Below are 25508 nucleotides of genomic sequence, written 5' to 3'. Positions count from 1 at the left end.
TTCCCCCTGCTGAGGTTTTGAGGCCTCTCACTTTAGAGTCCTTCCTGTCCAGGCTGTGAGCTCTCTCTCAAGCACATTTCTTTTACCTCCCATCCACACCCCAACATGTATTGGTTTATGTCTGGTGCAGCTGCAAAAATTGAAACAAAGGAACACAATTCAATTACCACCCCACAACCAGTAGGAGTGAACCCAGGAGTCTAATGGCAGGAGGGATGAGCAGGCTTAGAAAGCATGGCTGTCTCCCATAACCCAGGTTTTGCTCCACCCCCATTTTTGGTTTTTGGCTTTTTAAAGAATATTTATTTATTTATTTGCCTGCATCAGTCTTGGGTGTAGCATGCAGGACCTTCATTGCATCATGCATTGTGGTACACCTGCTCAGTAGCTGTGGAGTGTGGACTCAGTTGCTCTGGGGCGTGTGACATCTTAGGTCCCCAACCAGGGATCAAACCCAAGTCCCCTGCATTGCAAGGCGGACTCTTAACCACTGGACCACCAGGGAAGTCCCTCCACCCCCATTTTTGTTTCACTGCTTAGTAGCGGCTGGTCAATGGTCTCAACCAAAGTCTGGTGCTCTGAGCCTAGCTGAACCCGCCTGGACGTCTGCCCTCTCTTGGCTTCCTTCCCCAGCCACCGCTGCCAGGAGAGAAACTTGTGAGGGGACAGAAGGCAAATGCAGAGGGAGTTTGTCTTAGCCCTGAGTGTTCCTCTTAGCTTCACCAATGGACACCATGGTCTCAGGAGTTGACAGAGGCAGGAAGACAAGTAAGGGGGGTTCTGAGTGCCCTAGAAAGGGCATGGGAATCTGGCAGGGGTAGGATGGCAGCTTTGCAAGGGCTCCTCCCTCAAATCCTTGATCTGAGGGGACAGCTTCCTATCCAGCAGGGCACTGACTTTGTGTCCTGAGGGAACGGCCACAGGCCCCTCTAGGGAACTGCTTCCTTCTGTCAGGCATTCTGGGCTGTGGCTCAGAACTGTGAGGTCTCCATCCACAGACCCACCCCTGGCTCAACCTGTGGGTGGAGTGCTAAGTCATACTTCTAAGCCTCAGGCCACCCTCATGGCCTCCCTACCCCCATTTGCACGAATCTCACATGCTAACCACTCACTCAGGAGTCCTGTCCCAAACTACAACTTCTTGAGGGGCTATTCCATTCAGAATAGGATTCTCTGGTTGTTCAGTGTGGCCTGGTGTTGTGATTATGTGTCAAATGAATGAAGGAATTCACTAATGAATAATAATGAATCATGGGTGTTCAAAGAATACCATTAGAATCCAAACTCTCCAAACAGCAAGGCTTTCTTACAATATCATCTCCAATGCAGCTTGACTTACCCAGTTTCCGTCACTGTTCCAGCCTTGCCTCCCTTCCTCCCAAGGCCATCCAGAACTCAGAGACCTGGACATGCCTGCCCTGGGTACCATGATGAATTATGCAGGACATCCAAGCAGCCGTGGCCTGGTCAGATGGGGACTAATGACAAAGGCCAACAGGAAGGCCCAGCGCTGGGCTGGTGTATTTTTTCTCCTCTAACTTCCTGGAAATGTTCACAGATCAGTGTGGCATCAAAAGCGTAATCAAGGACATAGGCTCTTTCACAACTATGTCTTTCTAGACTCTCCTTGCCCCAAACTGCCACACAGTACAAATGGAACCACACAACCTCATCTCAAAGCAAACAGCCGGGGAGAAGGGGGTCAACCTTGGTGTCTGTGCCAAAGGCCTGACCCTCTAGGTCGCTTTACTCCACAGTGCCACAGTCAGGATACAGAAGAGACCCAGGAAGCCCAAGCTCTCTGCACTGCAGCCAAAGCAGAGAAGAAGCTGGACCTGTATTAAGGAAAAGCAAGGCTGACCTACTGGTCGTACTCTCTCTGTCCAGCCAAGACCTCTGGAATCTGACAGGGAGGAGACAGTGCTAGGGCATGGTTAACAAGCCTGAGTCTTGAACCCAGAGGGTAGAGACAAACCAGAATTGTAACATTAGAAAGCATTCTGGGGACTTCCCTGCCAGTCTGGTGCTTAGGACTCTGTGCTTCCAATGCAGCGGCTTGCAACTTCCATCCCTGGTCAGGAAACTAAGATCCCATATGCCACAAGGCACAACAAAAAACCACCACCAACAGCAAAGTCCTGCTGTATAGCACAGGGAACTATATTCAATAACCTCTAATATACCATAATGGAAAAGAATATATATAAGTATATATGTGTAACTGAATCACGTTGCTGTATGCCTCAAAGTAACACAATATTGTAAATCAACTATACTTTGATAAAAAACAACAACAACAACAAGGCATTCTGGAGGTCTTCCATTCTAACCCAGGGTTAGAAGTGTCCCAGGGTTCAGTAAACTTTTCTTGTAAAGTGTCAGATAGTAAACATTTTAGACCTTTCTGGCCACAGTCTCTGTCTAAATATTCACCTTTGTTTTCTTGTTTTACAGCCCCTTTAAAATTTAAGAACTGCTCTTTGCTCTTGAGCCTTACAAAAAGGAACCGAGGGCCAGATTTGCCAACCCCTGTGTGGTCAAGCCCATGCTACACTGCCTCTTGGATACCTCTGACAAAGTGGTTCCCAGGGTCTGTGTAACAAATGCTTGCCTCCTCACCATAAACTGGAATATAATCACCTGCCATTGTGTGGGATTCTTCAGCCTAAAAAGGCTGATGAGAGTTTCCGTGGATAAATCTTCTGAAATCAGAATCCCGAGAAAAATGCCCTGGCAGCCACCTTCATTGCTGAGCCCTAGCTCCTGAGTGCCCTCCTCAGCTCTGTTTCCCCGGTGCCCCTGGAACAATGACACCTGAGGCCCTGTGTGTGCTAAGTGGTCTGTTCCAACTACCCACAGCCCCCAGCTGAGTTCCAGAGAAGGCTAGCAGTCCTTCTGTGAATAGGAGAGTGTGCCTGGTTGCTGAGGGTGTAGAGGTTGCAAGAGGGCTGAAAACCAAGCCTCCTGTATACCCTGGAAAATATCATCTAGGCTTCGGAATCTAAACAAAGCCCCTCTCTCAGGTGCCACTTAGATTTGAGGGGAGGTAACTTAGAAGAAAAGCATGATAAAATAGGTACTGAATTAGGTCTTCATTCAGCTAGGTATTCTTGAGAATGGGTGTCCACTATATGTTTAAGTCATGTTGGTTCCTTCAGGATGCTCCCTCTAGCCTCCTCTCACCATCTTCTTTCACTCATTCCTCCTTGCTCTTCCTCCAGCTCTCCTTCCCACCTGGGCTCTGCTCCCTGGGGCAAGCAGGAATTTGCTTTCATAAGCAGGCCCCTCTTCTCTTGGTCTGCTCCCCAGCTCTTTGCCCACCCCCTTCCATGTGCAGGGGAGAACCTGCATTCAGGGATGGGGAAGTATTCCAGCCTTGAAACTCAATTCCAGTTCCTGTTGCATATATTACCCACTGTGGCTTCTCAGTCATGACCTCCAGGATGGCTCTCAGATTGTATATGGGAACTCACATGTTTGTTTTCTAACAAATAAACACCACTGATATGTGTCCCACCTTACATAGGGAAGACCTGAGTTTCAACTCCTGCGCTCTCCAGACTGAAGATTCTCAGAACCACTAGGATAACAGAGAATTCCCTGTCAGTTCAGTGCTTAGGACTCTGCACCTCCACTTCAGTGTGGAGGAGTTTTATCTCTGCTCTGGACCCTGCTTGCTGAGGACAAAAAAAAAGTAGGATGACATGTGATGGGTTATTTTTCCCCTCAGGGTTCCAATCACTTGACCATACTTGAAGTAAGAGAGAATAAGAGATAAGGGAGTGTCTCTTCTGAGATTTATCTACTACAGAAAAGTAATATAGTGACAGGTAATAAAAACACAAAAATAACTCCAGTGGGCACTGTTCTAACCATTTTACAATTAATCAAATTTTACAACAACCCAAGATGTATATGCTAGGCTTCCCTGGTGGCTCAAACAGTAAAGAGACTGCTTGCAATGCAGGAGACCTGGGTTCAATCCCTGGGTAGGGGAAAATCCGCTGGAGAAGGGAATGGCAACCCACTCCAAGATTCTTGCCTGGAGAATTCCATGGACAGAGGAGCCTGGCAGGCTACAGCCCATGGGGTCGCAAAGAGTCGGACACGACTGAGCGACTAACACACACATGATGCATGTGCTACTATCATCTTTATGTTGCATGTGGGAAAACTGCAGCACAGGGATGTTAGTAACTAACCCAAGGTCATACAGAAAATGAGTAACAGAGTTGGGATCTGAACACAGGCTGGTGCTGATAGCTCACAGTGAAAGGTGCAGCTTTGGGACCAGGGACCAGGCTTGATCACTCAAGAGCTTTTGTGTAACAGAGTTTTATTAAAGTATGAGAAGGGACAGAGAAAGCTTCTGACATAGACATCAGAAGGGGGACGAAAGTGCCCCCACTTGCTAGTCTTAACAAGGCCTTATATACTTTTACCAGACCCATTCCCACAATATACATCTTAAATTAAAAAGATTAGAACTAACAACAGAAAGGTCTCACCAGACCCACTCCCATAATATATTTTAAGATGACAGGATTAGTCAAAAGGTTCTCAAGAAGAAAAAACATGTCCTTGAGCAAGATAAATTGTTATACTGACTAAGACAAAGCAATGTAGAAAAAATCATTTGTCCTTTTCTCCTTGAGAGCTCCAGACCCCTCCTCCTTCTCGAGGGCTCGGGACCCCTCTCTCCTCCTCCTCTTCCTCCTCCTCCTTCTCGGGGGCCCTGGACTTGTTATCAACCTGCCTAGGAATTGAGTCTCCGTGCCATCCTCTGGGAAGAGTCTCCTTCAGGAGTTTATGCCTAGGCAGAGACCTGAAGGTTAATTAGGGATTATACCCATGTGAAGCAGCAAAGTGAGAGCCTTCTAGGTGAGTGAACAATATGCCCAAAGACAGAAGCAAGAGCCTGGCAAGAGTGTGTCAGACCTTCATTTCAGATAAATGGTACTGGTGGCTGAAGGATGCACTGAAATGAGTGCAAATGACCCTTCAGAAAATGTTTTGTCCATTTGGAAGCTGATAGGGTAAAATATAGGCTGGAAGAAACAGAGAAGAAGACCTAGATTTGAGGAGATAAAAATCAGCAGGACTTGATCCTAGCAATTTGTTGGGTTTCATTTATTTACTCTGCAGATGTATAGGGAATATTAGCTGTATAGTCAGCACTATGATAGAGGAACTGTGTGTACAATGTTGAATAGTGCATTTATCATTCTTGCTCTGTGTTCAAGCTCAGGCCCAGAGGGGAAGAGCATGGGATCCAGGGTTGGCTGAAGTTTCTGTTAGGGCAAGTGGAGTTCCTCACACCAAAGTGACCAATTAGTGAGGTCACTTTGCAATCACTCCAATGGGTCTTGAACAGCATCTTACTGAAGCAGAACATATCAGAGTGATATGAATGCCTCAAGGAAAAGAACAATTTCCCCAAATTTTATTTCTGTCATATATGTGGAAGCCTGTATTGGATCAATATGTGCAATGTACTTCTTACTGAGGGCCAAGTTAAACAAACAAACCCTGTTAACCTTGGGTGACAGATGACCAAACGTCTATAACTCTGTAACTCCTTGAAGGACCCTATCATGCTTTACTCATTTTCTGTTGTTATTGTTCTTATAATGTGGACAGATGAAAGTGGGTGTATAAATGGATGGAAGGGTTATTCATGCATATGATGGATGAATGGAAAGGCAGAGGGATGGATGAAAAATGAATGGTTATTTGGGTAAGTGGATGAGTGCATGCATGGAAAGAAAGTGAAGTCGCTCAGTCGTGTCCGACTCTTCGCAACCCCACGGATTGTAGTCTACCAGGCTTCTCCGTCCATGTGATTTTCCAGGCAAGAGGAGTGGGTTGCCATTTCCTTCACCCAGGGATCGAGACCGGGTCTCCCGCATTGTAGGCAGACGCTTTTACCATCTGAGCCATCAGGGAAGTCGCATGCATGGAGAGTAGATGCTGAACGGAAGGATTATAGATGGAGGTGAAAAGATCCACAGACGAAGTCGGTGTAGGGTATGCTGAGTCTAAGGTGTCCGAGGGCAGGTAGCAAGAAACGGGTGAACTGATCTGAGAAGGAAAGTTGGAAGCACCCAGGTTTTTATGCGAGATCCTTCCACCTCACGGCCACTCAGGGGCACAGCAAACTCAATCCCGCCAGGTTCCTACAGACCATACCCTCGAGCGCGGGAGCCTCGGAGGAGTCCTCCCCACAAAAGCCTCTGGGTAGACGGGGGTCGGAGATACAAGAGAGCACCAGAGCTTGGTCGCCGCACTTACGACTCTTTTGGGTGCATGTGGGGACGGGCTTTCCTGAGCGGCTGCTGGACCCTCTGGGTCTGGCTGATTAGAGAACTCGTAGCTTAAATTGATTCTCTCGCCGCCTCCACCCATTCTGACCAGGCAGTTTTTCCTATCTGTGATAGCTGAATGGGCGGCCGGGGTTCTTGCCTGGCGCGTCTCCGGGGGCACCATAGAGACGTGGTCCTCCGCCTGCCCAGTCCGCCATCTCCCGCGTGTGAGCGTGCCTACGTCATTTTCGGTTGCCTGGGACGGGTGAGGAGCGCCGGCTTCTGAGGAGAGCGCCGGCTTCTGAGGAGAGCGCCGGCTTCTGAGGAGAGCGCCGGCTTCTGAGGAGAGCGCCGGCTTCTGAGGAGAGCGCCGGCTTCTGAGGAGAGCGCCGGCTTCTGAGGAGAGCGCCGGCTTCTGAGGAGAGCGCCGCCGGGTCGCGCACACCCGGAGCAGGCGAGAAGCGTAGAGTGGTCTGAATTTGAACGCTTAGTCTCGAAGGGAAGTGGGCGGCCGCAGCCTGGTTCTTTCCCCACTGCCTTCGGAGGGCAGCTGTGAGTTCAGGGAGCGCCTGAGAAAAGGAAGCAAGGCTTCTCTGAGAGCCCAAGGAGGGAGAGCAGAGTTGGGGACAGCTTTGAATCACCGGCGTAGCTTGGAGGCAGGTCCGCAGGTGCGTCCCCTGCTCCTCGGCTCTGAACTGACGCATCCACACCAACCGGCAGCGCGTTAAGATGGCTGGCAGTGCCACTACTCCTAATCCCTTGCAGACACTTCGGGAGGAAGCAGTGTGTGCCATCTGTCTGGATTACTTCAAGGATCCCGTGTCCATCGGCTGTGGTCATAACTTTTGCCGAGGATGTGTGACCCAGCTGTGGGGCAAGGAAGATAATGAGCAAGACAGGGAGGAAGAGGAAGATGAATGGGAGGAGGACGAGGACGAGGACGAGGCAGTAGGGGCCATCGGTGGATGGGGCAACTCCATTCGGGAGGTTTTATACCAGGGGAATGCTGACGAGGACCAAGAGGATGAGGAACCCTGGGTCGGTGACGGTGGCATAGGGAACAACATGGATTATGTGTGGGACCAGGAGGAAGAGGAGGAAAATACGGACTACTACCTGAGAGGCTTTAGACATGACCTGAGAATTAACGTCTACATGCAAGAGGAGGAGATTTTGGAAGAATCCGATGAGGACGACGAAGAGCTGTACCCTGACACTCACCCGGCCCCGCCTCCAGCCCCTCCACGGCAGTTCACCTGCCCTCAATGCCGAAAGAGCTTTAAGCGTCGCAGCTTTCGTCCCAACTTGCAGCTGGCGAACATGGTCCAGATAATTCGCCAGATGTGTCCCACTCCTAATCGAGAGAGCCGGGGGAATGATCAGGGCATCTGCTCCAGACACCAGGAAGCTCTGAAACTCTACTGTGAGGTGGACAAAGAGGCCATCTGTGTGATATGTCGAGAATCCAGGAGCCACAAACAGCATAGTGTGGTGCCATTTGACGAAGTGGTACGTGAGTACAAGGTGAGCAGCATGGGAGAATGTGGGGATTTGAAGGAGGTGGAGGAGAAACCAGGGCAGCTGGGTACTTTGTAACTGAGCATCTTTTTTTGTGAGGGATGAGGCACAGGATGAAGAGAGATGGACATATGTGGAGAAAAGAAACATTGGCTGAGGCTGACTGGCTTCCCCAGAGGAAACTGAGTCAAGACTAAAGACAGTAATCAGGAGCTGATCACTGTCCTTACTCCCTTTCAATTTGCCCAAGTATAAGGGGGTACAAGTGACAGACTCCTCCCCATTCCCCGACTTAATTTCCCTCTTATGTAAGTCCTGAGTCTATACCTGACCAAGACTCCAGGACCCTTTAATACATGGGAATGGAAAGCCATAGTGCTTGTAGATAACTAGACATTTAGGACATCAGCACAAGCAGTGTCAAAACTGAGGACTAATTGGTAGACCAAAAAGCCAGGGTGTGGTTCCTGCTAATAAAAGCAGCGGGACATACCCGCCTAGTAAAGTCTGGAGTTACTTTCCTGCTTTCAGTGGGGCCCATTTCCCCTGTAGAGAAAGGCAGAGGACATAAACATCAGAATAAACTTGCCCCGATCATTTTCCTTACCTGTTACTTTATCATAGCGGAAGAAGTTAAGGATTTAGGATCAGATGACCTGGCTCTAAAACTTACTGTCTAATCTTGGGCAAGCCTCAACCTCTTAGCTTTACTTTTCCCCTAGGCTTGTTAAGATTAAAAGATATCTTACATGAAAGTATTTTATAAACCATAAAGCACTAACAATGTTTCTTTGGCTTTCCTCTAGTTTCCTCTAATTTATTTGGGTTCTGATTTGGTTAAAACCTTGCTTTCTGATCTGAGTATTAGAGAATTATCTCAGTGACAGCATGAAGACTGTCAAAAAGCCTAAATGGATATGACTCCTAGCAGTACCCAAAGGAGAGAAAGGTTGTCTTCAGGTCCATAAAAGCCTTAGTAGCAGTTGCTCATGTCTCAGCAGTGCTTTACAGTTTATAAAGTGTATTTTCTCATATTCTACAGTAGTGGTTTTCAAACTGTGGGTTTTGACCCATTAGTGGGTCTTAAATGGGTCATGCCCAGCATTATTTTTAAATGAAATGAGAAAATATCGAGTGCATGGGAGCACAGTAAGGGTAAGTATTGTTTTATGAAACTTTTAAATTATATGTACACAGGTGTATACTTGGGCCACAAAACGTATCGCTTACTCTGGGTTGCAGTCAAAACACAAACAGAACCTTGCCCTACAGGCATTATATATTAGATATTATCATTATCCCTCACACACACACACACACACACCCCCCGTTTCACAGTAACTCTGGGTAAGTACACAGTTAAGACACAAATCTTCATTACAAACCATTGCTAATTCCATCATATTAATATGATTTAAGGATAAACCCTAGTATCTGCTTTTCTCCCAGGGTAATAATTAAGTTTGCCTATAGAAGAAACTATGTCCTGTACTTCTGGGGTTTAGTACCTAAAGCTAAGGAGAGGAAGTAACCTTTCATTCCTCTGCTAGGATTTTCTGAAAAGAATTTTTGAAACCAAAATTTTAATTGAAAGCTAGTTTAGACAAGAGAAAAAGACGTGATCTCTTTATCTTGGGAAGCCAGCTAACACTCATTTGAAACCTCGGAAGTTACTTATAAAGCACACTTGTAAGTATAAACAGCACAATCAAGTTAAATTGGAGATAATCCCTTTGAAAATATATACTATTTAAAAGAAAGTAAAACTTTTTTTTTCAAACATATACCAGAACTTAGGTTGATGGTGTTACCAAACATAGGAATTACACTGAAGAGGTAATAATTGTGTAGGCCTTCTTTATATGGTTTATAGTTTTGTTTTTTATTGGTAAACATGGGTCTTACAGTAGCATGATTTAGAATCTTATGATACAAAGTTCTCACAATAATAGTTAACATTATATGGAACTATTTTTGTATAATGGTTTGTTTAATTTGCTATACATTAGCCACCACACAGTTTTGGTTCCACTAAATTCTCTCTTGTCAGCTATTAATTCACCAAAATTTTAATCTCCTTTGGAGGTGATCAAGCTTTTTTGGTTTTAGGGGCTACAGTACAAAGTTGTTACTCATAGACTCAAGGAACAGGTTAGTGATTTTCAGAAATAGAAAAGAAAGCATTCTCTCCCCCTCCCTTCACACATTATATCAGCATTGCCGGGTATGAGGAAAGTTATAGTTTATGAAATCATACTTAGTATTGTAATGTTAAAAAGAAAAAAAGATTTAATTTTTCATAATATAAGAAATAAATTGGAAAGAACTCCTTGGCTGGTGGGAATACAAAGACAGACCAAGAAGTATTCAGAGTAAGGCCTATAATCAGTGAGGTATATAACAAACTGGATACCCAGAGATGTTTGTTGTGGATATGGTACCATTCATACTGCTATTCCTTAAAGTTTAATTTTGTATAAGAGCTCTGAAACACTTACTTATTTACATCTTCCATTTTGTTTACCCCATGAGTTAGAGTTCGTCTTGACTCTTCAAACTAGAATCAGAGGATTATGAAAGTAAGATCGTTTAGATTGACCAAGGGTACCATTAAATGGTGTCAGGTTTTAGCCAGCAGATGGGTGTATAAAAAGAAAATGAACAAAGATTTCACTTGTTGAGGCTCAGGCATAACTGGATGCCTGTATTGCCCTGCCACCCAGCTGCCGCCGGTAAAATCATTCATCGCTCTGCAAGAGGGACCAGATGCTTCCATCATCAGTACTCCTGTTTTTCTGTTTTTTTCCTTGAGGTAGCTAAAGGTGGCAGCCAAAAAAATTTTTGAAGCTTTTATCAAGTATGTATTCATGAATGATGCAGAAGATAGGGTCAGCTTCTTCAGTTGAGTTATCTGAAAGTGTTGAGCAGTGACACATGCCAAACACTGTTAAAAGTTATGCCACTAAAAACAGTGAAGTATTCTGCAAAGCACAATTCTCTGCAGTTTTAAGATTGGACAGTATTGGAATATTAATAAGAATCTTCAAAGGCCATGAATGCTTGCCTAATACTAAATAACTCTTTTAATTGCAAAGGAGAAAAAAATGGAGAAACTAGTGAAACCTTGCATTCCGAGTGCTGCCATAACTTTGAGAGGAAATTGAGGAATTCCAGAATTTCTTCATCAACTTCTGCATCTGAATTCATTGACTGAGCCTATCAAACATCGGGTTTAAAACAAAAAACAAACATCAGTTCATCCTTCTTTGCTGTTAGTTGAGATTAATCTACTGATGAAGAAAATTGTACTTTGCTTTGTTCAGAGTAAGGCTTTCAAAACTCTGGATGTGCTATTTTCACTAAGCCTAGCACTAAAGACAGTATTTTTGAAGTTGTATGAAACGAAATTAGTTGGAAGAAAAAAATTAGAGAAGTATATGTTAGTGGTGCTACAGCAATGGCATGTTTTAGATCTGGGTCTTTGTCAAAAATTGAAGAAAACTGGCGAGATGTACCATAGCAGTCACCACCAAGAATTGACTTCATCAGCCTGCCCATAATCTACTGGAAATCTTAAGCCTTGCTGTCAGCATAACTGTTGTGAAAAGTAGTCCATCTGATCCCAGTTTGCCTTGGTTTTCAAAAATCTGAATGCTGTTCAGAGTATTTTCTGTTACGCACTGAGTTTCCTTGATCAGAAAACTTTGTTCACCTGAATTTATGGACAGAACAACCAATTTGGGACACCAATGATAAAGAACCTGTACTTTAAAACTTTAAGCAGAATTTAACACCTTGAAGCTTAAAATACGTTGACCCTGAAATGTCAAGGAACAGACACCCAACATCACTGCTTGTTATGAAATGAGCACTTTAAGCACTTGCCAAAAATCTCTACAAATAGCAAACTCATGCGAAAAACGTCAATTTTCTTGGCTAATCTTTCGAGAACCAGATTCATGAATGTTATTTCCAGGGAAAAAAAAAGGGAAAATCTAAAACTATTCTGGGTGATGTTTTGTTGACCTTTTTCTTAAAACTTACCTGTGGTAGCTCTGGGATTCAGAATGTCTCCTGTTTCACACTAATGTTCAGTTCTCACCGGAAGAACTTCAGGAGTTTGTGGAACTCAAAGTTGGATTGTTTTGACTAGAAATTTTCAGATTTTAATCCTTCATTATTCCATTCTTCTCCTTATATCTTAAAAGCTTTTTTTTTTTTAATTGGTATAACTAACTGTGGGAGAAAACACCACAAGAGTGTTGTCAAAGCAGCTTGTGTTTTGTTGCATTTTCTACACCATCCAGGAAAGAAAAGTTAAGGCTTAATAGTGACATGGTTATTATGTCATTTGAATAAATCTTTGCCTTCCAAAATTTACCATTGCTTTGATTAATTTTAGTCATGAAACTTAATTTTGTAATTTTAAATAACATTGAAGGAAGGAGAATGTGAGGTGTTAAGGTACATGGAAAGAAAAAGTGTGGGTTACAAAAACATTGAGAAAAGCTGATACATATCTATATCCATCAGATGCTCATCTGTTTATTGAATGTCTTCCCTACTAGGTTCAGCTGTTGACTGCTGTATCACAAGTCAGACTGTTTAAACTTGCTCCTCTCTACTGTGACTGTACCCTGGACCTCTTCTTCACACAGACTTGCTACACACCTGAAATCCTGAACTCCAATTGTACCATGACCTTAGCTCTTCGCATTCTAGTACAGTTAAACACACTCCAGTTATACATGCCCTTCATCTTTATGGAGGCCACTGTTCCACTGACTCCTAATTTTTTTCTTTCCCAATTTATCAGACACTTGCTAGCCTTACTTACTATCCTTCTGACCCTGTACCTCATGATTAGTCTTGGCACCAAGAACTGATCCATGTTGTGTTCTAGACCAGGGTTTCTCAACCTCAGCACTCTTGTCATTTTGAGTGAGATAATTCTTTGCTTTGAGGGGTGGGAGATAGTCTATGCATTTGAGGATGCTTAGCAGCATCTATGGATCCCACCTACTAGATGTATGTAGCACTTCTCCACCAGTTGTGACAACCACAAATGTCCCAGATATTGCCAGATGTCTTGGAGGGAGTGGTGCAAAAGTATCCCTGGTTAAGAACCAGGGATTTAGTTGCTTTAGTCTTGAAAAAGTTCGTCCTATCTGCAGACCTGCCATTATTAGCCTCACTTAGGCCCTATGGTACCTGGCAGGGGGGTTTAAAAGTGTTCAGGGAAGAATAGCCTCACCCAGCTGCAATTTTATTAAATGCAGTCATAGCATCAGTGGATTAACTAAGACCCCTACATCTCCCAGCTCTTGGCATACAGGTAACAGGCCTTTTTTTAAACAGAGTTGCCTATATCTCTGCCATCAAGGACTAAGATAAAGCAGTATATAAAATAAGATCTAGAAACAATGAATAATAAAAGGCAATCACTTCATCTATTCCTTAGTTTCAGCAGAGCCATACGGCAGTATTTAAGTATTCAGAACTAAGACTAGAGCCTCTGTTCCTGTCAGAGTGGGAGTAGCCCTGGACTGATCCATCAGTCCTTAAAGCGCTTCTTTAAAACCTAAGGCTCCTCTGCCATTGGCCATCAACCTCTGGTCCCTGTGCCATGCCTCCTGAAGCCTTTATAGGACCTAGAGATTCTATGCTGCTTCCCACCCCTTATCCCTGACCCCCTTTGGAAGCTATCCTATAACAGTGAAATTATCACAGATTTTTATTGACCAATAAATTTGGATTACAAAGAGGAGACAGGGACAGTAGCCCTCTATACCAGCTCTAAGGACTTTCTGCAGTGATGGAAGTGTTCTAAATCTGTGCTATGCAATATCGTAGAGGTATCACTGACTACATAGGACTTCTGAGCTCTTGCAACATGATTAGTACAACTCATTTGTTTTAAACAGTCACATATGACTGGTGGTGGTTTAGTCGCTAAGTTGTGTCCTACTCTTGCGGCCCCATGGACTGTAGCCTGCCAGGCTCCTTTGTCCATGGGATTCTCCAGGCAAGAATACTGGAGTGGGTTGCCATTTCCTTCTCCAGGGGACCTTCCTGACCCAGGAACTGAACCCAGGTCTCCTGCACTGCAGACAGATTCTTTACTGAATGGGCTACAAGGGAATCAAATCACGTTGGACTGTATAGTTCTGTACAAAAACAGGTTGAATTTTGATCCTTCCAAGGACTCTGAAGAGTAGTAAAGTCCAAAGGGAAGATGAAAAAGGAAAAGACAATTTTCTTTTCTCAATCAGGAGAGAGGCTGTAAGGTTATATTTTTAGGTATAAAAGGAGAAAAGGCAGCTTTTTTGTTTAAATCTGACCAAAATGGCCTTGAGCCAGTTACACTTGTGATCCATATAGATCACATGTGGGAGATATGACAGAGAATTCTGATGGAAAGTAGCTAAAAACTATTACCCGCTTTCCCAAAAGAGCTGGGGCTAGAACCTCAAAACAGGACAAGTTTAAGTATAAATAAGCTTTTATTTGGTTTAACTTTTTAATGATGGTGTCTGCCCACAAACCAGAGCCCGCAGAGAATCTTGGACTTGGGGCAACAGCTCACCTGTGCATGTGGGAAGTATAGGAGGAGATGCCACAAGCCTCCTGTTATCATGAGACCTGCTACTCTTCTCCCCAACTCTCCCGCTTCCAAAGAAGGGGGGAAATGGATACCTTAGGGATTTGAATTAGAAATAGCCTTAAAGAACAAGGAGGCTCATTCCTCCTAGCTGCATTCAGGCTGAGACCTTCCTTGCCTTCTCCCCCATCCTAAAAGATTCAGATCCAGAGTTGGTCAGGGCCTTCTGGTCGACAGTTCCACTTGGCATCAAGCAGGGCCCTGCAAAGATAAAGGAGGATCCAAGTGGTCTGCAAGAGGATCCCTGGAGGTCAAACCCCCTTTTTGACTACCATTTCCTAGGCGTGTAAAATCCCTTCTCTCCCTCTATAGCTGCTGCTGCCGCCAAGTCACTTCAGTCGTGTCCGACTCTGTGTGACCCCATAGATGGCAGCCCACCAGGCTCCCCCGTCCCTGGGATTCTCCAGGCAAGAGTACTGGAGTGGGTTGCCATTTCCTTCTCCAATGCATGAAAGTGAAAAGTGAAAGTGGAGTCGCTCAGTTGTGTCCGACTCCTAGCGACCCCATGGACTGCAGCCTACCAGGCTCCTCCGTCCATGGGATTTTCCAGGCAAGAGTACCGGAGTAGGTTGCCATTGCCTTCTCCGCCCTCTATAGCAAAGGATAGAATTTCTCAGCAGGCTCTGGCTATTTAACCCAAGTGTGAGCAGGGAAGGGTTACATGGGCTGAGGGCTGTCTGCTTCTCAGCTCTCATATCTTGTAGTAAGCTAGTTAACCTCAAGTTTCCATTTCAACACAATCTCCTGACCCTGGTTCATATGAAATTCTCTTCCTGGTAAAAGCTGAGAACAAGCACCCTGGGTCATATTTTGTTTCTCCCTACCACCGAGTGCTGTTTTAAATCTTTTAACAAAGCAAAGAAGTTTGCCTTTTGCTGGCATTTCTTAAAGTCCTGCCTGGAATATAGCTACTTGCCCAAATCATGCCCACTTTCACAGCCTGTGACTCTGCACATCTGGTAAAGCAGAGGTCCCCAACAGGGCCACATAGTAGGAGGTGAGTGATGAGAGAAACCAAAACCACCTCCCTACCCTGCCCCCATCTGTGAAAAAACTCTTCCATGAAATGTTCCCTGGTGCCAAAAAGGTTGGGGACCACTGAGTGCTTTAGCACTCAGAGCCTGGGGAATGCCAGTCCATCTCTCAGGGAAGACCCACAGGATATGTTAGCAGCTTTCTGGGAGACTGTTAGACCTCAGATTTCTGTCTAAGATGGACCAGGAAACTTTCAAGAGATTAAAAAATGGCATGTGATTTCTTTATAAGATCTATTCCCAGCATTGATTGAATGCCACATCCCTGCCTCTGACTAGGAAGAATGGGACAGAACCTATAATTATAGTCTCACATTTCCCTGTCTTCAGCCTTTTTGAACTTAATTCTTTAGGCCTCAATCATTACATAGCTTCTGTATACAGAACCTGACTCTAGACCCTGGAATGGAGGAAGCAAGGTAGAGACGGACTGGAAGAGATGTTCAACCCCTCACTCATAAGACCTTTGGTAAATCCTCTGTTCCTTCCTTTATAAGAGTCTCATGATCCTCCATGAGACCCTCTGGTCCAGCTTCTGAATTCTTACTTTTTTCTAGTCTTACTCCTCCAACCTAGCCTCCACTTTGACAACAAATGCCTTTCAGTAAGATCAAGGGTAGGCAGGAGAGGGATGAGATAATCTTTAAGAGACTGTCCTGGGCTTCAGGACAAAATCACTAGGGTGAACTGCCCACCTTGGATTTCACTCTGCCTTCTCTCTTGAAATAATCATGCTCAAACTTGTGCATGCAAACCATGCACAAGTTTGCACATCTCCCCAAGCTGATCCCTCTGCCTAGAATGCCCTGCCTTTAACTACTTGCTCTTAACTACTCAGCCTGTGAGGCTGACAACCAAAATTAGAATCTTCCACATGCGAAACCCCCTACCTGGTGTTGGGAATGCAAAATGTGAGCAGAAACAGCCTAATCCCTATCCTTCGGGCACTCACAGGAGAGGCTGGCAGAATGTAAGAGACCCAACACACACTGCACCACTAGTAGGACAGCATGAAATAAAGGAGCCTGACATACACCAGAGGGTCACAGAGGGCCTCCCAGATATGGCAACTTGAGCTGAGACTTGAAGGAAGCTTAGATTTAACAAAGGCTGGGGGTGGGGGGGTGCGGTGGGGAGGGGTGGTGGTTGTGATAAGACATGGTGGGCCTTCCAGGCAGAACAATGCATATTCTGTGTGGGAGAGAATTGATGGATGAGTTGGAGGAGCAAGGGAGGGCCAATGTAGTCATAACAGTAGAGTATGGGGTATGCCAGAGCCAACCACAGAGTCTGCAGGAGAGTAAAACAAAGGGAAGCCATCTGCCCCGGGCTGGCAGTCAGCAGGCCCTCTGGTCCCGGCCATATACCTTTCCTTCAGGTCCTCACCTCAGCATTCAAGGGAAGACCTCTCCCACCTCTTGAATGCTGGCAGGAGGGGATGGAGGCCTCTGCTCCTGGAGATCATGGGCCTCCAACAAGAAGTCTGAAGGACTCTTTCCAGCTGTGTGAGTCCTAGGGGCTTCCTTCAGGAAAGGAATGGTGAGACAGACTTCCTTAGAAGAGCATCTCCAATTTCTTCTGTGGGGTTCTTACCTTGTGTGGACTAGAGGTGGTGCCCATGGGGACGGGAAAGATGGGGCTGCCCAGGAGCTAAGACAATAAATATGTGAGACAGCAGTAAGCTCGGAGCCAGGACTGGTTCTACCTACAGGGTGTGGGCTGCCTGGAAAAGTGGGAGGATAGCTTGGAGGAGAGCTGAGTCTTCCCTAAAGGGCAGATGAGAGCCTCCAGCAGCCTTCCACCTACCTGAGGTTGGAGAAGAAATGCCCTGAATGAGAAGGAAGAGGTCTGGCCCAACCTGGCCGGGGTAGTAAGTAGACTTTGTTGAGAAAGGCACAGCTGATTCTCAAACTGTCCAGCAGCTGAGGGACAAGAGTCTGAGGGGCCAGGATCCCTCTGCTAACCAAAACAACCTACAGCTTCCTCAACAGGAGTGAGGATTCCAGGCGGACCCCTAACCAGGGCCAAGTGAGGGCTTCCATGCCAGGGGTCCCCAACCTCTGGGATTTAATGCCTGATGATCTGAGGCGGAGTTGATGGAATAATAATAGAAATAAAGTGCACAATAAATGCAATGTGTTTGAATTATCCTAAAACCACCCACCCCCACGTCCATGGAAAAACTGTCTTCCACAAAACTGGTCCCTGGTGTCAAAAAGGTTGGGAACCACTGCAGCAGGGAGCCAGAGTGCCCTTAAGGGAAGCAGGTGTGAATGTGGCTGGGCTGCAAAGGTCACTCCACCCCCACCTCTACCCAGAGTCAATGCCAAAGAGGTCCCCAGCCTCCCCAGGGTCAGGGCAAGGCCTCCTTCAGCTAAAGACTGTCCTTCAGTGGCACTGTGGCCTGCCAGCCTCCCCTCCAAGAGAGGAGAGACCAGATGGTGGCTGTAAAAGAGCTCTGAAGTGGAAAGCCTGAATCTTGCAGGGTCTCTGGTCGATGGGGAAGTCCACTGCATCCCATTTCTCTCTCCTCTACTGGCATTGCCAGCTTAGTCCTGGTGAGCACCAGGGCAAAACCCGAATTCCCTCCTTGACCCCATAGGAGGCGCTACTGCCAGAATCATCTCAAGATTAGAGACAAGTGTGGGGAGAAGCCTGTGGGTTGGGAAAGTCACCTTCAACTGTCTCAGAGCAGAGGCAGGGCAGGGAGGACCTGGGAGGGACTGGGCAGGGGTGGGCTGGGAACCTAGGAGGTCAAGGATAGTCTGGGAGGCTTCTGGAAAAGAGTCTGGTGTTACAGAAAGGTCCCATCTTTGAGCCAGTATGAGGGACCTGACAGGCTCCTTTTAAACCTGGTTTCCTGGCACCCTGCCTCAAGGATGCAGATTCCACAGGGGTACCCTGGACAAAATTCAAGGAACAGCCGAATGAGGTTTTTCGAGGGGAAAAAATATAGTAATGTGATTGAGTGAGGGTGTCTTTGGAGAGTAGAGGTAGGAGGTGGAAGAGCAAGTGTTCTTGAGGACAGAGGAAATTTTGCATAACACATCTCACATTCCACAGAGATGACCATAGAATCACTCACCTCTCCATTGTGCTGAGTACCCAGGGAGGCTTAGTCATGGCCCAAGTTGTGGGCAGCAAGCTGGATACTAAGACAGGTAAAGGCAAGGATCTCCCACCATCACAGGAGAAACAAAGCGCATGGGTGGGGACTTCCCTGGTGGTCCAGTGGCTAAAACTCTGTGTTCCCAATACAGGGGGCCACGGTTGGATCCCTGGTCAGGGAACTAGATCCCACATGCCACAACTAAGACAGGATGCAGCTAAATAAATATTAAAAAAAAAAAAAAACATAGGTAGGAGTAGAGTTCAGTGTTGGAAAAACTACAGGACAGCCAGCTGGCGCCAGGAAGGCAGATGTTGGAACCCTTAAAAGGGTCCTTAGGCTGTGAAGGAACACAGCGAAGGCTGTTCCTGGTGAGCCCAACTTGACTGCGGAGGAAGGCAGAAGTGTGCAAGGCACCAGGAGAGTAGCTGCTTTCAAGAGAGGGATTCTGGCCTTCTTCACACATCTGAGTAGCCATAGCCCGTAGCAGCTTTGCCACTGTCCCACACTGTTCCTTCCCAAAGGCAGGCCTTCTAGTAGTCTGCAAGGTCCTTCCCCCAGCCTGCAAGGCCCTCTGTCAACTGACACCCCCGCCCCCACCTCTATCGCATTGGCTTGGTCCCCAGGGCCTTCAAGGCTCCAGCTCTGGACTTTTGCACTAATTCTTTCTCGGACTGAAACATCCATCCATAAATCCCCAAGGCTCTCTCCCATATCTTTCTTCGTTAAAAATCTCCCCCTTGAGCTCTCTTTTCCCCATCTCATTGGATGTAAACTCAAAAAACAAAAACAAAGAAACAGGTCCCTTTTACCCTGTTCACAGCTATGTTCCCAAGACCTAAATTGCGTCTGGTAGCCAAGAGGTGCCCACTAAGTTCTGTGCATTTACTTTGCCAGGAATCTTTCTGGGTATTTTACCTATTTAATATACTCTCCACACCATGTGAGGTAGGTACTATTATTCCCAATATCTTTTCATGAGAAAATAATATGTGACAAACAGAAAAGAAATACTTGGGCACGCCTGGATGCCCAGACCCAAGGACCTTTCTATTAGGTGGTTTTGCCCGAGCCAACCTTCCTCTTGGGGCCTTTCAGTTTCGGCGGGAGCGGGGTTTATTGTCCAGCAGCCCACAGACTAACTTATTTTTCATTCCCGGTTTTCCTCTCTGTAACCCATTCCTGCCTTAGTCCTGGGTGGACAAAGTCTTTCCTCACCCAACACCATGAAGGAATAAACCTCTTGACGGAAGAGTCGCCGCCCGCGCATGGAATCTATTAGGGTTTAATAGTTCACCTGAACGCAGTTTACTTTGAAATTTTAATATAGTATTATTCACATTGCCCACCGTTACTCACAATTGTGCCCATGAAATTAAGCTCCCTTTGCGATGCCCTCCGAGCCACCAAGCGGAAAGGGAGGGGCTCAGGCTGTGCCACGTAGGGCCAGAGAAGCCACTAGGCTCTCCTTACTAGGCTCTGGGGCGTGTACTTCCTCTCTGCTGCTTTTGAGACATCACGCCCCAACCATAAGGAACCTTTTTAAAATAGTCATGTTGGTTTAACAAGGGAATTTGTACGGTGCTACCAAATTACGTTGTACTGCGGTCTGGACCAGAAGTCTTCTTCTATCTCTCCTTCTGAACTACATGGCGCTGCCATCTTGAGCAGAAGTGAATTATGGGAAGGCGCCATTTTGCTCGGGAAGGCGGGTATTTCCGGTTCCGGCGCGGGTGGCTCGCTCTTTTCCTCTGCAGGACAGCGGTGGAAGTGGGTGTGCGGGTCGGCTCTGTGAGTTATCCAGTTCCATCCTTGTCGCTGCGGCGACACCCGCACTCTCCGTCGCCATGACTGAACAGATGACCCTTCGTGGCACCCTCAAGGGCCACAACGGCTGGGTGACCCAGATCGCTACCACTCCCCAGTTCCCGGACATGATATTGTCCGCCTCTCGAGGTACGGGCTGAGGTGCTGTATTACAGGGCAGGGGTCGTTGCGCGCGTCACATGGTTGGGCCTGTGGGCCGCGAGGTGGGCTGTGAGTTGACCTGTACCTAGGCCTCATCGCGGATAAACCCATGAGGTGTCCCCCACTTTGCGCTCTCCGAAACACAGTTGGCTGCCGGGAGGGTTGCAAGGCTGGGGCCTTTTTAATCTCTAGCTCGCAAACCCGTGTATGTGACTGTGTGTGTGCCAAGGAGCCTTCGGGTCGGGCGCCGCGGTGATGATCTCAACATGCCATCTGAGTGCCTATGCTGAAACCCAGAGGCTGTTTCTGAGCTGCTGCCCGGACCCTCTGCTCATTAAAAAGTGGACTCCAAGGAGGACCTCGTGTCTAGTCTCGGCTATTCAGGGATGCCCTTTCTTCCCTTTTTTTTTCCTTCTCATTCGCTCTGTACCTGACTGCATTTGGAGACTTATTGTCGCTTGCTTTTTGCGTTCACGCTATTTAAAAATAGTTCATCGGAGGCTACAATCATGTATGGCACCTAATAGGAAAGTTTGTTGAGTGGAACACATTGCAGTGAAAGCATCCAATCCTGTAGCGCCTTAAGTGATTTTTCTAATGCTACTATTTCTTGCATCCCTTAGCAGTAGTCTCAGGAGGCCCACAACTAGTCTTCCACATCCTGCCTGCTGTGTGCATGCATTGTGGAAGTGAAGTCGCTCAGTCTTGCCCGACTCTTTGCAACCCCATGGACTGTAGCCTACCAGGCTCCTCCATCCATGGGATTTTCCCAGGCAAAGGCACTGGAGTGGGTTCCCAGTTCCTTCTCCAGGGGATCTTCCCGACCCAGGGATTGAACCCAGGTCTCCCGCATTGCAGGCAGATGCTTGACCATCTGAGCCACTAGGGAAGCCCAATAAATAGATGTGGAATCGTTTTGAATTTCCAAGAGGCATCCATAACCGGGTAAAGTTTCACACTCCTGAGTTAAATTCTCAGGGTGCCACTTAGCTCTGCTTGACTCTTGACTAGAGTTACTTGGACTTGGCTAATAACTACTCTCTCAGCCTTTAGGTAGTTTCCCTACCCCTAAATGCCCTTGATTTATGATCCAGAAGGTCAGATGATGGGCTGTGGGGTTTTTTCACTGGGTCGTCTTCTTTGTTTTACCTGCCCTTAGATAAGACCATCATTATGTGGAAGCTGACCAGAGATGAGACCAACTATGGTATCCCACAGCGTGCTCTTCGGGGTCACTCCCACTTTGTTAGTGATGTGGTCATTTCCTCAGATGGCCAGTTTGCCCTCTCAGGCTCCTGGGATGGAACCCTTCGCCTTTGGGATCTCACAACGCAAGTAGCTGCTCTGGGGCACTGGGGGGAAGCTGGGTAGAAAGCAGGTAGATACCATCAGGTTTCCCAGGGTAGTGATTGGGTACTTGCGGGAACTGTAAGGCAGAGTACCTGGAGAAGATATTTGTGGTGGTTTGGCCTCCCTCCCCGATGCTTGTAATTAGATACACAGAATTGCTGAGGAGTGGTCTGTCTTCTCAGATACTGCACTTGGGAGTAGGCAACATGTTTGAACATGCTTTATACTGGGACCTCAGTCTTGGGTGGTCAGGCATAATGGAGGATCCTGGTGATGACAGATGACATTGTCAGCCAATCCCCACATGGGAGTGAGGACATGTCCTGCAATTCTGAAGGGATTCTCTGGCATATTCTCAGCCAAGGGCCTGCTGTTTATCAAAGCCATGTCTAGGGTTGTGTGGGTAATGCAGCTCCAGTGGGTGAGGAACCAGGCCAGGGAAACAGTCTGACTGTGGAAGAATGTTTGCAGAGTCTGTCTAGAGAGTAACCAAGTCCTCCCTCTCAGGGGCACCACCACTCGCCGATTTGTAGGCCATACCAAAGATGTGCTGAGTGTGGCCTTCTCTTCTGACAACCGGCAAATTGTCTCTGGCTCCCGAGACAAAACCATCAAACTATGGAATACTCTGGGTGTGTGCAAATATACTGTCCAGGTAAAGTAAAGGCACATGAAGGGAGCACATGTTAAACATTTCCCCCCATCCTTCTTAACTGGTGCTTTTATATGGTGATTTCAAGCCTCATCTGGAGGCTAAAGGAATTCTATCTTATCTTAAAGGTTTGGGTTCTGGAAGTGTGAATACAGGTTGTTAACATATTGAATATATATCCCATAACTGAGGGGGAAGGATGGAGGTCTGGAGTTTCATGAGACAAGACAGTTTCTCCTTATTTCCTTTCCATCCTCTGCAGGATGAGAGCCATTCAGAGTGGGTGTCTTGTGTCCGCTTTTCGCCCAACAGCAGCAATCCCATTATTGTTTCCTGTGGCTGGGACAAGCTGGTCAAGGTGAGCTTGGAGCCAGGGTGTAAGGCCTTTACCAACCAGAATGTGTTCCCACTGCCTCCCAGTTGGTCATAATCAACTTTGAATGCTTTGTCCCTTAACTGACCATTTTCCTCTTGATAACTCAGTACAGGCCATTAATTTTTGATATTTGGTCTAAAGTAGCTAATTGGGAGCCCAGAGCCCCTGGTAAGTTGGCAACACAGAAAGCAATTTTTCCTTAAGTGGCCAAGGTAAATTGACTTTTTTGTCACTGATAGAATGGAAATTGGCTGTCCTATCCAGGGATGCCTTTTATTTGACCTGAGCCCTTTTGACCTTGATAGATCCAGAGCCCAGGTTCTTCACCTTTGACCCACAATTTTAGGTATGGAACTTGGCAAATTGTAAGCTGAAGACCAATCACATCGGCCACACAGGCTACCTGAACACTGTGACTGTCTCTCCAGATGGATCCCTCTGTGCTTCTGGAGGCAAGGTACAGGAGTCCCCTAATCAATGGGGAACAACTGGATACTTAAGATAATGGGATAGCAGTCCAGGGGTAAATGTTGCTTCAGAAACATTTTGAAAATGTCGTGGTTAAGGCATTAAGAGATTGTCTCATGTGAGGCTGGTTTGATGAGATTAGAATCCTGTGCTTTTGGAGCTTACAGTGATGCATTTTGAAGTCAGGTTCTTGTAGGGTTGGTGAAGTGTCATTTCTCACATAGATAACTGTTGATACTCATGAAATTAATTTTTGTAAAGTCAGGATACTGCGGTAGGCAGTTAAGAATAAAGGCAGCATCCTGAGGCAAAATGGGTGGGATTAACATGTGGAAGAAGCTATATTTCCCTGATTTGTGTTCTCCTGTCACCCAGGATGGGCAGGCCATGTTGTGGGACCTCAATGAAGGCAAGCACCTTTACACACTAGATGGTGGGGACATCATCAACGCCCTGTGCTTCAGTCCCAACCGCTACTGGCTCTGTGCTGCCACGGGTCCTAGCATCAAGATCTGGGTGAGTGTGGGCTGCAGATTGAGGCCAGATACCTGGCTATGCAAGCCTTGGCAATGTTGTAATTTTTCAATGTCTTCTGACTCACTGCTGGGATTTGAACTTCCTAAACAACTCCAGAACCATCATGCTATCAATGGATACCCAAGAAGGATGAGTTATGACTTCTTGGGATTGGGAAAAAAAGGAAGACCAGTTGTAGCGATCTACTCAACCTCAGTGCAATTGACACTTCGGTCTGGGTCATCCATTGTTGGAGGAGAGGCGGTCTTGTGCATTATTTAGGATGTTTAATAGCATCCCAGGCTCTACTCCCCGCAAGATGCCTGTAGCAAACTGTAAAATGCCTCTAGACATTGCCAAGGATCCCCAAAGAGGCAGAAAGTAATTCGCTGCTAAGAATTACTGAATTACAATTAAAGGGGCGTTTGAGAGGGGACCTGTCTGTCTTGGTTTTTGAAAACCAGTAATAACATGAAAGGGCCAAGTGTCCTTAACCCTGGTTTTACCCCTTCCTCAGGACTTGGAAGGCAAGATCATTGTAGATGAACTGAAGCAAGAAGTTATCAGTACCAGCAGTAAGGCAGAGCCTCCCCAGTGTACCTCTCTGGCCTGGTCTGCTGATGGCCAGGTAAGTGGGTCTATCCTCTGGTGATTCAGCTTTTAACATTTCTTGCTCTCTGCTTCTCAGCCAGTTGCAAAACTAGTGACATAAATGATTGCCTTTGGCAGGACTTGGGTAACTGTGCCAATGAACACAGATCAGTCTTCACGTGCTAATATTTCAGTAGGAAGATTGTGGAGGGACAGTGATTACCTGTCTTCAATTAAAACCTTGATTAGCTTGATCAGTTTACAACCTGTGAATCCTTATGACCAGCTGTTGCTTCCTCTAGGAATACATAATCACCTGTGAATAGTAGAAGAGTGGGCATCTTAAAAGGGTCACCTTTGTTACACTAACAGGACTGTAGAATTGCATGGCTGTAACTTAATGTTGTCATTTCTCCCTTGTAGACACTGTTTGCTGGCTACACGGACAACCTGGTGCGAGTGTGGCAGGTAACCATCGGCACCCGCTAGAAACAAACATGGCAGAGCTTTAAAAATTAAAAAAACTGGTTTTCTGACTTTTATAGTGAGTGTCTTTCTCTGAAAACTTCTTGAAACTCATCAAGTTAGTCTAGTCTGCATCAAACTGGGGCTTTGATTAAAAAGGTTTTGTTTTAGTCCTTTAAGGCAAGAACTCCTTTGTGCTCATCTTACATGGAGATGTAAAATTAGGTGTAATGGTCTGGAGATGGTGGCTTTTCCTCAGGTGGCAGCTAAATGACAAATGTGTGGCATATCGAGGTCTCCTGTATATATACCCTCCAACTCATAATGGCAATAAGACTTCTTTGACTTCCAACTAGATATGATACATAAAAAGACTGGAGATGTAATGTGCCTGAGTCTTGGGCATGAGGGCCACAGTATGGAGATTATTAGGAAAACCAAAGTCTCAAGCAAAGATCTAATTAACCACTCCTCCATTCTGTGGCATCTCCTTTGTGT

General features: G+C 46.3%; 2 protein-coding genes, 1 long non-coding RNA gene and 2 other non-coding genes across 9 annotated transcripts; 4 read left to right on the top strand and 1 right to left on the bottom strand.

Moving 5' to 3' along the window:
* The first annotated feature begins 6569 nt into the window (after nucleotides 1–6569).
* TRIM52 (tripartite motif containing 52) lies at nucleotides 6570–12196 on the top strand. Of its 4 annotated transcripts, none has more exons than XM_081502198.1 (2): nucleotides 6570–7826; nucleotides 10916–12196. In XM_081502198.1, exons 1-2 carry the CDS (start codon nucleotides 7032–7034, stop codon nucleotides 10982–10984), a joined length of 864 nt encoding a protein of 287 aa, XP_081358324.1. In that variant the 5' UTR covers nucleotides 6570–7031; the 3' UTR covers nucleotides 10985–12196. The 4 variants fall into 4 exon arrangements, with proteins under 4 accessions (XP_081358324.1, XP_081358325.1, XP_081358323.1 ...); XM_081502199.1 differs by having other exon boundaries at nucleotides 10701–12196; XM_081502197.1 differs by having other exon boundaries at nucleotides 10544–12196.
* A 2108-nt stretch (nucleotides 12197–14304) lies between these two features.
* Nucleotides 14305–16487, bottom strand: LOC145510593 (uncharacterized). Its single transcript, XR_014057130.1, has 2 exons — nucleotides 16406–16487; nucleotides 14305–14682 (listed from the first exon to the last, which is right to left on the bottom strand). It is a non-coding gene; the product is annotated as an uncharacterized LOC145510593 (long non-coding RNA).
* A 3880-nt stretch (nucleotides 16488–20367) lies between these two features.
* Nucleotides 20368–25081, top strand: RACK1 (receptor for activated C kinase 1). Of its 2 annotated transcripts, none has more exons than XM_081502188.1 (8): nucleotides 20368–20580; nucleotides 21752–21923; nucleotides 22450–22597; nucleotides 22857–22952; nucleotides 23317–23427; nucleotides 23814–23954; nucleotides 24472–24582; nucleotides 24969–25081. In XM_081502188.1, the coding sequence occupies exons 1-8, from the start codon at nucleotides 20472–20474 to the stop codon at nucleotides 25032–25034; spliced, it is 954 nt and encodes a 317-aa protein (XP_081358314.1). In that variant the 5' UTR covers nucleotides 20368–20471; the 3' UTR covers nucleotides 25035–25081. The 2 variants fall into 2 exon arrangements, with proteins under 2 accessions (XP_081358314.1, XP_081358315.1); XM_081502189.1 differs by having other exon boundaries at nucleotides 21752–21927.
* Nucleotides 20839–20906, top strand: LOC145511819 (small nucleolar RNA SNORD95). The gene has a single exon (XR_014058193.1). It is a non-coding gene; the product is annotated as a small nucleolar RNA SNORD95 (small nucleolar RNA).
* On the top strand, nucleotides 22206–22284 carry LOC145511807 (small nucleolar RNA SNORD96 family). Its single transcript, XR_014058181.1, has one exon. It is a non-coding gene; the product is annotated as a small nucleolar RNA SNORD96 family (small nucleolar RNA).
* Nucleotides 25082–25508: the final 427 nt, after the last annotated feature.

The sequence above is a fragment of the Giraffa tippelskirchi genome, chromosome 6 (assembly GCF_054371585.1).
Source record: "Giraffa tippelskirchi isolate mGirTip1 chromosome 6, T2T-mGirTip1v1.2.pri, whole genome shotgun sequence".
Lineage (NCBI taxonomy): Eukaryota > Metazoa > Chordata > Mammalia > Artiodactyla > Giraffidae > Giraffa > Giraffa tippelskirchi.
Note: the sequence above shows the minus strand (reverse complement) of the source record. Positions and strands in the feature narration are given on the sequence as shown.

Coding starts and splice junctions, on each gene's coding strand:
- TRIM52 (XM_081502197.1), top strand. CDS start 7,032: ATGGCTGGCAGTGCCACTACTCCTAATCCCTTGCAGACACTTCGGGAG. Junction 7,827..10,543: donor AAGTGGTACGTGAGTACAAG/GTGAGCAGCATG, acceptor CCTGCCACCCAG/CTGCCGCCGGTAAAATCATT.
- RACK1 (XM_081502188.1), top strand. CDS start 20,472: ATGACTGAACAGATGACCCTTCGTGGCACCCTCAAGGGCCACAACGGC. Junction 23,428..23,813: donor TCTGTGCTTCTGGAGGCAAG/GTACAGGAGTCC, acceptor CCTGTCACCCAG/GATGGGCAGGCCATGTTGTG. Junction 24,583..24,968: donor CCTGGTCTGCTGATGGCCAG/GTAAGTGGGTCT, acceptor TCTCCCTTGTAG/ACACTGTTTGCTGGCTACAC.